Raw genomic sequence first — 12,545 nt, 5'->3', positions numbered from 1 at the left:
ATATTTTGACTGTTAATAAGTCAAATCAGTTTGACCTAAACTCTAAACAAAAGGTCAGCTCAGACAGATTTCTGCAGCCCTCTCCCACGTGACCTATATGTGTGCCAAATATAAAAATCTTTTAGCTGAAGCCTTTAAATTGTTTATTTGTGAAACATTTCTGTACTAACTAGATAAAATGGACAACAAGAGGCAGTTGCCTGGACATTCAAGTGTAAAGAAAAAACAAACAAAACTCTGAGACTTGTTTGTTTCGTAATTCACTCGAGTATAGCACCATAGTTCAGGGAAGGCAAACAAGAAGGGGAAAAAAAAATTTCCCTGAAATATACAGATAACGACCTCATTATCTATTTTAATTTGACAATGTAGAGGCAGTCTGAGTTCCCTATGACTCAAACTCTATTTGAAGAAACTAAAATTAATAAGTCATAGCTTATGAGAATGGCAGTGCTTCTTTGCAAGTCATTATATGGTTTCAGAGGGTTTTTCTTCTTTCAGTGCTACTCCAGGCCATGCCCTGGCTTCCACAGATCCATTTCTTTTTAATCACCTTGGAGTCTACCTTTCTACTTTGAAATGTTTATCTATACAAATGCAAACTTGTAGAGAGGGGATGAAATTTGAAAAGATCCTACTAGCATAGTACACTTTCAGTAAATTTGATAAATATCTTTCTAGCCCATGGAACTGACATGCACATACTAGGGAGGAGAGCCAGTCATTTTCCAATCTTATCGTCATATGAACAAGCACAGCAAATTGCATAGAAAAGAGTATTCTTTGCAATAACCTTAATTGCATTTTCCATGTCTAGCTCAGTTCTCTCTGCCCAATATTCTCCTTAAGAAAAAAAGTATGTTCCTTAATGGTAAGATAAAGAACAGAAAAAAGTAATAGAAAGTGCCTCCCATGGAAACCAATAAGCTTTAGTTCATTTAATGCAGAATCACATCAAGGAGATAAGCCCTTGTGTTTAAGAGCCAGAATATATACAGTGTTTTTTCTTTCCCTTAGTTTTGTTTTCTTCTTTTAGGAAAATATTTTTAGTGAATGCCTGATGTGCTTTGGTTGCAAGTCTTGGAGATGAAGCTGATTTTGATTCAAACTTAGGGCAAAAACATCTGCAAAAGTGATTCTGGCTGCCTAAGCAATGCCTTTTACCTGAAAATAAGGAAGCTGGAAATCAGCTTATGTGTAGCAGACAGGAGTATAGGTACCACCTCTGAGTCCACTGACCTTCCTGGTAAAAGAAAGCATCATTAAAATCCCTGAGGTGCTCCTCAAAGGATATTTGTAACCTGGATTGTTTTCATTTTGCCTAGTAATGACCCCTTTTGTCCACAGATCAGGTAAACAGATCCTCTTCAGCTTCCGATCAGTGAGTCCTATGTCTCAGACAGAGTCTCTCCAGTTCCTTTGCAGGATAAGGACTTCAAACTTGTGTCCAGCTTTAGCAACCAGAGAGCAGATGTTGGAGCCTTCTTTCAGCTCTCAACTGCAATTGGCATGTTTCCCAAGACTCTTCTCAGTCCTCACACTGTCCCCATTTTCTGCCTTTTCCACCCTAAATAGATCCTATACCTAAGGCTCCATGAAGTCAGACACTCCTCAGATTTTGACCACAGCATAAAAGTACGCTTTAAGAGGTGCTGGTGGCATAAAGGAAATCCTTGCTATAATCAATGTCTTGAGAAACAGTTTGAAACCACCCATGAGCCCAGGAAATGTGGAACAAAATATCACAGATCCCAGACACTCCAACATTCAACCCATGACCACTCTCCTGCTAAGAAACAACCAACAAGGTGGAGATTAATAGAGAGAGGGACAGTGAAAAAGTGAAAATCACTCATTTGTATCCAACTCTTTCCAACCCTGTGGACTGTAACCAGCCAGGCGCCTCTGTCCATGGAATTCTCCAGGTAAGAATACTGGAGTGGGTAGCCATTTCCTCCTTCAGGGGATCTTCCCGACCCAGGGATCCAGCCCAGGTCTCCTGCATTGCAGGCAAATTCTCTACCATCTGAGCCATGACTGACTGCAAGAAGTTTCTCAGAAAGGGCAGCCTTGCAGTGGGAAGTCAGTAAATAGATGAGTGATAAAAACAATGAATAGTATTAAATACTATATTTTTTTCATGTGGGAGGTTAAGAGTAAAAGCTTTGGGGTCATATACACTCTGTTTTGGGCTTCCCCGGTGGTGCCAGTGGTAAAGAAGCCACCTGCCAATACAGGAGATTTAAGAGACACAGGTTTGATCCCTGGGTCGGGAAGATTCCCTGCAGGATAGCAGTATGGATCCCAATATTCTTGCTGGAGAACCCCATGGACAGAGAAGCCTGGTGGGCTGAAGTCCATGGGGTTGCAGAGAGTTGAACTCTACTGAAGCAATGCAGCACACACACAGACTTTGTTTGAAGGCCTTTGCTTCAATAAGTTGAATTACCGCTGTGCTCCTCACTTTCCTCTCCACTAAAAAGAAGGGAAATAGTACCCACTTTATCTAGTTTAAAGGTATGAGATAATACATGAAAGTCTTTGGCTTGGTGCCTAGCCTAGTATGCACTTAAAAAAGTTGTCAGTTGGTGATCAGCACCCAGCAGTAGCAGAGGTGGGCTCACCATCACTGTCCTAAGTAGCATCACCAAATGCCATGCTTCAAGTTCAGTAAGAAAACCAGGGGAAATGGCAGTCAGAGGGGACTTGTCCCTTTCAACCTTCTGTATAATCTTCACTCCCATTCCTCACAACTCATTGCCATCCCGTCTTAGCTTCTCTAATGACTGGTGCATGGGGCTCAATAAATCCCTCGTGAATGAATAAAGGACTTGAGCATAGCGGACTTTTGCCTCTTCTCTTTGCCATCTGGGTGATCTTCGGTGATTCTTTCAAGTTGTCTGACCTCCAGCTTTCTCATCTGTAAACAAAGAAGGTTGCTGGGAAGAGAAAATGAGATGTGTTTAAAAGTATATGTAAACTCACAGGATCTTGTAGTCATTTATGTTGCAAATCATACAGGCTGAGCAAGTAGAGGTGTCTGCAAATGCATATGCAGATGCACTCATTATACACACACATACACACATATGACTAGCAAAGGAAAGGACAATCTAAAAACCAGACAAATGCCAGTATTTCCTGGAAGGAAGAGAGAAAGGAGTAGAGCAAGAGGATTTGAGTCTTTATCAACTGGTGCAAAGATTGAAACAGGAGCTACAGAAAATTATCTTGTGAGGAGAAGCGTGCTCAGCACCACAATTTGCCAGTTGCCCTCTGATGTCCACTTGGCCACATTAATCCTGGCTGTCAGAAATTCTGTGGCAGCAACTTTCTCCCCAATACCTTAATGCCTCCTGCATTTACTCCTGGGTGGGGTCACCACCCTTGGGATGTGTCATTACTGTCTTGCACTGAACCACCCCGAGGTATAATGTTAGGAGCTTAAGTCCTATTTTGTCCCGCACCCGGTGAAACATACTGTTCACCATTTCAAAAGTCTTATGACCAGATGCCCTTACTGGCACAGTGGTATCTGAAGATGAATCTGTGCTGTCCTTTACTCTCCTCCTGTGAAGAACCACAGATGCTATGATGAGCACACTTTCAGTACCTGAGGCAGTCAAGTTCATTGCCCTCTGCTTACTTATAAAGCAAATGTTAGGATAACCCAGGACAAAATTTGGAAACTTGGATGCTTTTAATGACTTCCTATTGGTTGGCCTAAAGGGATTCAACTCCATCATTGCTGGGTACCTTGAACGATGCCTAACTCAAGTGCTTTGAGGTGGAAGCAGAACGAATGTTGCTTTAGAATCTTATTTAGTGAAAACTATCCGTCTACCATTAGATTAGATGGCATGGGAAAGCTGGCTCAGCCATTTTTATACAAATATTTGACTGGAAGTCTAAGGATGCTGTAATTTTTGAAGCAGAGAGGTAGGAAAGTGTTATACTTACTAGTATAGCTCCTCCTAATCTGCTTGCATCCAAGACTCACCTTGCCCTTCACTACCTATTTGACCTCCAGTAAGCTCACTGGCAGTGGCCACAGGACTAGAAAAGGTCAGTTTTCATTCCAATCCCAAAGAAAGGCAATGCCAAAGAATGCTCAAACTACCGCACAATTGCACTCATCTCACATGCTAGTAAAGTAATGCTCAGAATTCTCCAAGCCAGGCTTCAGCAATACGTGAACTTCCAGATGTTCAAGCTGGTTTTAGAAAAGGCAGAGGAACCAGAGATCAAATTGCCAACATCCTCTGGATCATCAAAAAAGCAAGAAAGTTCCAGAAAAACATCTATTTCTGCTTTATTGACTATGCCAAAGCCTTTGACTGTGGATCACAATAAACTGTGGAAAATTCTGAAAGAGATGGGAATACCAGACCACCTGACCTGCCTCTTGAGAAATTTGTATGCAGGTCAGGAAGCAACAGTTAGAACTGGACATGGAACAACAGACTGGTTCCAAATAGGAGAAGGAGTACATCAAGGTTGTATGTTGTCACCCTGCTTATTTAACTTCTATGCAGAGTACATCATGAGAAACGCTGGGCTGGAAGAAGCACAAGCTGGAATCAAGATTGCCGGGAGAAATATCAATCACCTCAGATATGCAGATGACACCACCCTTATGGCAGAAAGTGAAGAGGAACTCAAAAGCCTCTTGATGAAAGTGAAAGTGGAGAGTGAAAAAGTTGGCTTAAAGCTCAACATTCAGAAAACGAAGATCATGGCATCTGGTCCCATCAATTCATGGCAAATAGATGTGGAAACAGTGTCAGACTTTATATTTTGGGGCTCCAAAATCACTGCAGATGGTACCTGCAGCCATAAAATTAAAAGACACTTACTCCTTGGAAGGAAAATTATGACCAACCTAGATAGCATATTCAAAAGCAGAGACATTACTTTGCCAACAAAGGTCCGTCTAGTCAAGACTATGGTTTTTCCAGTGGTCATGTATGGATGTGAGAGTTGGACTGTGAAGAAGGCTGAGCACTGGAGAATTGATGCTTTTGAACTGTGATGTTGGAGAAGACTCTTGAGAGTCCCTTGGACTGCAAGGAGATCCAACCAGTCCATTCTGAAGGAGATCGACCCTGGGTGTTCTTTGGAAGGAATGATGCTAAAGCTGAAACTCCAGTAACTTTGGCCACCTCATGCGAAGAGTTGACTCATTGGAAAAGACTCTGATGCTGGGAGGGATTGAGGGCAGGAGGAGAAGGGGAAGACAGAGAATGAGATGGCTGGATGGCATCACTAACTCGATGGACGTGAGTCTGGGTGAACTCCGGGAGTTGGTGATGGACAGGGAGGCCTGGAGTGCTGTGATTCATGGGGTCGCAAAGAGTTGGACATGACTGAGCGACTGAACTGAACTGAACTGAACTGAACTGAAGCTCACTACCTACCTCAAGCCTGTTTCCTCATCTGTGTAATGTGGGCAGATAGTACCTACTTGAGAAGGCTGTTATGATCTTTAAGTGAGACACGAGCAGTAAAGCAGCTAATACAATGCCTGGAGGTTGAAAAATGTTGGTGGTGGTTGACAAAAATATTTTTATTAATAAAGTAACACCAGCTTGCTTAATACTTTTTCAGACCCTACAAATAGAACTAAAAACTGTGGGTGCCCAGCAGTTCCTTTAGTTTAATTGAAGCAGGAGTGAAATGTTTAAAAGGCTCTGTTTAAGTGTTGGTAAATTTTTAAAAAGAAAAAGGAAAAATCTTTTCTCACATGGAGGTTTTTTGTGGATAGGCACGATGTAGTAAAACCCAATGAAATTCAAGTACCTCTTGATTGAGGCAGGCCAGCCGAGAAGGGCATAATACATTTGAAATCAACAAATTGGATTTGGCCTTTTTGCAGTCTCAGCAATTGCTTCCTGACTGGTCCATTACAAGAACAAAAGTAGGCCCATCAGCTTCCAGATTCCATCGACTAACACTATCTGTACAGAAGAGGTTTCCCCTTGTTTAGGTTCTGAATGAATAATATTTGCTTCCAAAGTTATTATAGCTGATAAACACATGGTGACTCTAAAATCTCTCTCTCCGAAATGAAGCATGCAAATTTATGCATATGTATGTAACTATTGCCTAGAAGAACCTTTCTGGTAAAATATATATGTTTAGCAATAAATGCCATCCCATAGCATTCAAAGTGTTTAGCGACATGAATTATTATGCTCAGACCATTTTCAGCTGACATGCCCTTCCTTTACAAATGATGCCCATTCCCTTCCACAGAACAGGCACCATAATACAGCTGCACTTCTGTTTCCCCTTGGTCCTGAGTTTACCCGTGTGGCTTCAAGCTAAGTACCAAGCTATAGATAATTGGTATTAATAAGCACAGGGAATTTGTTAGTGATTTTTTTTTTTTGTCTTGCACTTAAGCACCATTACATTTACTGTAAATCAATACAATAAGTTAGCAATGACGAAAATGTTGGTATTCAGCTGATTGCATAGAAAAAAAATTATTTTGTTCTCCCCCTCCCTGCTGCTCTCTGTGTACTCAAAAATTGCAGACCCAATCTGTCTATGTGAGCTGAGGGATCTGGTGCATTAGAAGCATTGCAGATCCTGACACCTGGACAGGAGGTGTGCATGTTTCTAAATAGTCGCCACAGGTGACGTGGTCCTGACTGTTGTTTTTGTTTTACATGTTGTTTATTATAAGGGAATCTTTCCAGTATTGGTCTTCAGATAAAGATTCACTCCTGAGTATGTATCCAAAGAAAATAGTAATACAAATAGAAAAGATATATGCACCCTCATATTCACTGCATCATTATTTACAATAACCAAGATATGGAAGCAACCTAAGTGCACATTAATAGATGAAAGGATAGAGAAGATGTGTGTGTAATGGCAAGTTAGCCAAAAAAGAAATGAAGTCTTGACATTCTTGACAACATGGACGAACCTAAAGGGTGTTATGCTTAGTGAAATAAGTCAGACAGAGAAAGACAAACACTACATGATTTCCACTTACGTGTGGAATCTAAAACACATGTTCAAACATAACAAAACAGAAACAGAGTTATAGATACAGAGAACAGGAGAACAATCGGGTGATTGCCAGAGGGAAGGAGGGTGGGAGGAGGAGAGAACTAAATGAGGGAGATTAAGAGGCTGCAAAAAAAAATGAGTGACAGGTATGAAATGTACAGTGTGGGGATTACAGTCAATAACTATGCAATATCTTCATATGATAATATCATGACTAGACTTATCATGGCGATCATTTTGAAACGTGTAGAAATATCAAGTCACTTTGTTGTACAATGGGAACTAATACAGTGCTGAAGGTCACTTACAGTTCAAAAATGAACAAACAGATTCATAGGAAAAAATCAGTCAGATTTGTGGTTACTGGGGGTGAGGGAGGAATTGGATGAAGACATTCAGAAGGTGCAAATTTCCAGTTATAAAATAAATAAATACTAGGGACATAATGTAAAATAGGATAAACATACTATATGTTATATATGAAAGTTAAGGAAATAAACTCTACAGTTGTCATCACTAGGAAAAATAAAGAAGATAAAAGACCTGAGTCTATAATCTGACCCACAGGACCCAGCACTGAGGGTCTCTGGCTACTTTTCCATCTCATCCTACAACATTCATATTCTTTCCTGCCATATTCCAGTTTCAAGCCATATTTCATCATTTCACATGTGCTATGCTTCTTGCTTTTTTGGAATCTTTCATCTCTATTTTTTAACAGTTTTAATTGAAATATAATTCACATAGCTTAGCATTCATTCATGTAAAATGTACTGTTGAATGACTTGTAATGTTTAACAGCATAAGGCTCTATCACCACAGTCAATTCTAAAGTGTTTTTGTTACCCCCAAAAGAAATCCTGTACCGCTTAGTCATCATCCCCAATTCTCACCAACCAGCCCTTGGTGAACACTAGCCTGCTTTTTATTGCCATAAATTTGCCTATTCTGAACATTCCCTTTACATGGAATCATGCAATCTATGGTCTTTTGCAACGGGCTTGTTTCACTTAGCATAATGTTTTCAAGAATCATCCATGCTGTAACATGTATCAGTACTTATTCCTTCTTATTGATAAATAATATTCCAACCTATAAGTATATACCACATTTTATTCATCCATTCATCAGCTGAAGATGTTTGATTGTTTCCACTTCAGGGCTGATATGAACATTCTAGTACAAGTTTAGTACAGACAAATGTTACCATTTCTCTTGGATGTGTAATAGGTAGGAGTGGAATTGCTGGACCATGCCATAGCTCTAGGTTTACCACTTGAAGAACTGCAAGACTGTTTTCCAAATTATGGAATTTCCTGCTTTCTAAGGAATTTGCTATTCTAATCCTATCCTGTTATTCCAGTCTAATCTCGCTAACTCATTCCAATTTTATAATCATTTTGATTATAACCATCCTACTGGGTCTGAAGTCATATTTCATTGTGCTTTTTTCTCAACTTTTGGTCTGGACAATTTTCTACTCACTTTTCAAGTTGCAGCTTAAACAATCACTTCTACAAGCAATCTTACCTTGACCACCTCATCCCCAAACTAGTCTTTGGGTCTTCTCAGAAAAGCCATTTTTCCCCTCTAAACTCAAAGTTCAACATGTGCAGAGACCAGCCCATATAGCTTTGTTCCCTACTTTATCCCCAGAATCTAGACACTATGTGAACTACAGAGCTTCTTGTTAAAAATGAGTTGAATGAATGATCCATTACATAACAGTGAGAAAAAAAGGGGGGGCTCATTATCTGAAAATCACCTCTATCAGAATAATTGGCATGATTACCTTTTAAAATTTATTTCATTTTTCAGCATTCCCACAGACTCAACTACTGAGAAATATTTTAGTATGTCTGGCAAGGGAAAGAAAGAGTCTCTACAGTATAACCATGATGAATGCTTCTATTTCCCTGAGTTGTACTGCAGCTGTACGCTTTTCTGGTTTATAAGAAACAGGAGGAGGCTCAGTATAAATAAGCAAAATCAAGTGGACAATGTAAACAGTTTTTTATTTTTTAAAGTCCAACAGTAAATGAAGAAGAATAGATTTCTGAGACATAAGGGGGACTGGCGCTTCCTGTTTTGGTTGTCAACTAGGCTACTTCTAACAGTTTTAATTCAGTAGCTCTGGGACAGACCCCAGAATAAACATTTTTAGCAGGACTTATAGTTGTGCTAGTTGTCCATGGGCTCCACTTTTTAAAAAATTCATCCTAGTTAATATTTTCAGTAATCAACAGAAGCAAATTAACATAACAGTTTAAAATTTTCTGGCCCTATTTACTAGCCTTGTGGTTTAGCACAAATCATTTAATCTTTTTAAAGCCTGTATGTTCTTGTATAAAGGGGGAATGGACAATTAAGTGCCTACCTCATAAGGCTTTTTGTGAGCATCAAATGAAATAATACATATAAAATGTAGTATCTGGCACATAAATTCTTGGGTATGTTCGTTGTATTGGTATTATTCTTTTATTATTTTGTATTATCTAGGAGAATGTACACAATAAATCCATTTAAAGGAATTAGCTTTTGCTTAGTAAGAGAAATACTCCTTAAGCTTAAGTTGGGAATTTATCAGGTTCATCAATGGTTTTATTATCATGTTACTTTTATAGGTAATTTTTCCAGATGGTCCTTTACTGATATTGCTAATGCTTGTTCATTTCTATTTCCAAGTTCTTTCCAATACTTAAGAAATGATTTAGGCATTTCTGAAGAAACCTAATTTTGGCTCCTCTACTACTATCCTCCAAAATCTTATTTTTCTCTACTAAGTAATAGAGAAAGGGGAGGAGAAGAGAGCAACAGAGGATGAGATGGTTTAATGGCATCACCAACTCAGTGGACATGGGTTAGAGCAAACTCTGGGAGATAGTGAAGGATGGGGAAGCCTGGCATGCTGCAGTCCATGGAGTTGCAAAACGTCGGACACGACTTAGCGACTGAACAACAACGTCACTATGACCCTGAATGCTATCCTGATATATCTTATTCTCTAAAATAGAAATTCTCAAAGTTCAGTCAAACTAGGGTCTATCAATCATCTTATAGAATCAAGAATGTTTGTTTACTTATCCAAGTCCTGTTTACTGAGTATCTAATTAGTGTCAGGGATTCGTGATTTACAGAGAAGAAAATCAAGATCCCAAATCCAAGGGAGACAGAAAAAAACAAAAACAAACAAGAAAATACATCACCAAGGCAATGTAGCTGGTATTGAGTGCTATGAATGACATGAACAGGTTGATGTCATAGAAATGTCTAAGGGAAAGGAGCTATTTTAGATTGGCAGGAAAAGACTCTCCCAGGAGATGACATTTTAAGTTGTCACTTGAGTGCTGCAAAGGAACCAGCCATGGGCAATGTCAGGGAAGAGTGATTAAGGAAAAGAGAAGAGTCAGTGAAAAGACCCTAAAGCAGGACCTGCTGGGTCATGTTTAGGAGTTAGGGTATGAGTCCAAGGATGGTGAGAAAGCACTGGAGAATTTCAGGGAGAAGATGTCATATTCTAATCCGTCGTCAATTTCAGGTTCGCTTCCCCCTTCCCTTCTTCTTGTCTTTCATGTAACTAGCTACTGTGAAGCCCGGTGTGATGATGTTTAACCGTAGTATCACTGCCACAATCCCAACTGCAACCTCTGTAAGTGCTCGTGTCACAGAGGCATGCCATGTAAGATCCCAAATCAAATCTCACTTTAAGGTTTCTTGGTATGAACCGTTTTTAAAGGCTTTATTGAGTTTGTTAAAATATCACTTCTGTTTTATGTTTTGGTTTTTTTGGCCCCAAAGCATGTGGGATCTTAACTCCCCAACCAGGGATCAACCCCCTGCATTGGAAGGTGAAGTCTCAACCCCTGGACCACCAGGAAAGTCCTCAGATCTCACTGGCATTCTCGCTTTCTCTCCTTGGCGTGTTAATGATTCCCCTCTCTGGTTTCTCTGATACTGTAGGTTACACCAGGTGACCTTTGAGGTGCCCACCTGCGAGGGGAAGGAGCGACAGAAGGTGTCCCTGATTGGTGACTCCTCGTCCTCAGCAGAGTTCTTCGTCACCGTCGCCGTCTTCGCCTTCCTCTACTCCTTGGCCGCCACTGTCGTTTACATTTTCTTCCAGAACAAGTATCGAGAGAACAACCGGGGTCCACTCATCGTAAGTGGTTTGCTTTATGAAATAATTTTTTCTGTCGTTTCTAATTTCTTTCTTCCAATGCTTAAAGGGCTTACCCGAGTCCTCAGGGCAGGTATTTGAAAAGCAATCACATTCTTTTTCATCCAGATCCCTTAGATCTAAAATGAAAAAATGATGCCTGTCATTCTTTTGTGCCCCTGTACTGAAGAAATATCATTAGACTTGCTAGAAACTCTTCTGAAATAGATGGTTGGAAATCTCATGAGGTCATGGAAATAGTAGTGAGGCTTGCTGCAGATTTATTGGTAATTCCAGTATTATGGAGTTAATCGACCATTTTTTTCTCACTGGTTGTTGAGACAGTGTGACTTGTACTTACTTGAAATGTGTTGTTCCTCTAGGATGTGATAGACTGGTCATAGAGTGGTTTAGTTTGAAGATGTAGCTCTCTGAATTTCAATCTCTCTCTCTCATCTTATCTCTTTCCACCACCAACCCTGGTGACTCAGATGGTAAAGAATCTGCCTGCCGTGCAGGAAACACCCTGGTTTGATTCCTGGGTCAGAAAGATTGCCTGGGGGAGAACATGGTAATGCAGTCCAGTATTCTGGCCAGAAGAATCCCATAGACAGAGGAGCCTGGCAGACTACAGTCCGTGGGCTCGCAAAGAGTTCAACATGACTGAACCGACTTAGCGTGCACATACCACCAACCCCCGCTACTTCCTGTTTCCTTACACAGTAGTTCAAGGACTCATCTGGGTGAAGCCAAGCTAGCGGGTGAGAGACTATACACACCTAGGGGGATGCAGCAACTCCTGGAGGGGTACATGGTGTAGATAACTTTAAAGAAATGTATTTCTCAGCCTTCACATGTACATTTGCCTAAAATTTATCTTACTGAGAATGCCCTGGTTCTGAAAATATCTTTCTTAATCACCTACTCCCCTTTTATAAAAGAAAATATCCTTTTTTTTAGTTCAGTTCAGTCACTCAGTAGCGTCCAACTCTTTATGACCCCATGGACTGCAGCACGCTAGGCCTCCCTGTCCATCACCAACTCTCAGAGTTTACTCAAACTCAGGCCCATTGAGTCAGTGATGCCATCCAACCATCTCATCCTCTGTCATCCCCTTCTCCTCCCACCTTCAATCTTTCCCAGCATCAGGGTCTTTTCAAATGAGTCAGCTCTTCGCATCAGGTGGCCAAAGTATTGGAGTTTCAGCTTCAGCATCAGTCCTTCCAATGAATATTCAGAACTGATTTCCTTTAGGATGGACTGGTTGAATCTCCTTGCAGTCCAAGGGACTCTCAAGAGTCTTCTCCAACACCACAGTTCAAAAGCATCAATTCTTCAGCACTCAGCTTTCTTTATAGTCCAACTC

The 12,545-nt window shown here is 40.4% G+C and overlaps 1 protein-coding gene across 3 annotated transcripts in view; it reads left to right on the top strand.

The window, feature by feature from the left end:
• SYNPR (synaptoporin) overlaps positions 1-12,545 on the top strand; it is a 300,699-nt gene that overhangs the window by 233,331 nt on the left and 54,823 nt on the right. For all 3 annotated transcript variants that reach the window (XM_005222694.4, XM_015459525.3, NM_001046506.1), the window contains 1 exon segment: positions 10,984-11,182. In XM_005222694.4, the coding sequence (XP_005222751.1) occupies positions 10,984-11,182 (199 nt within the window).

Source organism: Bos taurus, chromosome 22 (assembly GCF_002263795.3).
Source record: "Bos taurus isolate L1 Dominette 01449 registration number 42190680 breed Hereford chromosome 22, ARS-UCD2.0, whole genome shotgun sequence".
Lineage (NCBI taxonomy): Eukaryota > Metazoa > Chordata > Mammalia > Artiodactyla > Bovidae > Bos > Bos taurus.
The sequence above is the reverse complement of the archived record's forward strand: the minus strand, read 5'-3'. Positions and strand labels throughout refer to the sequence as shown.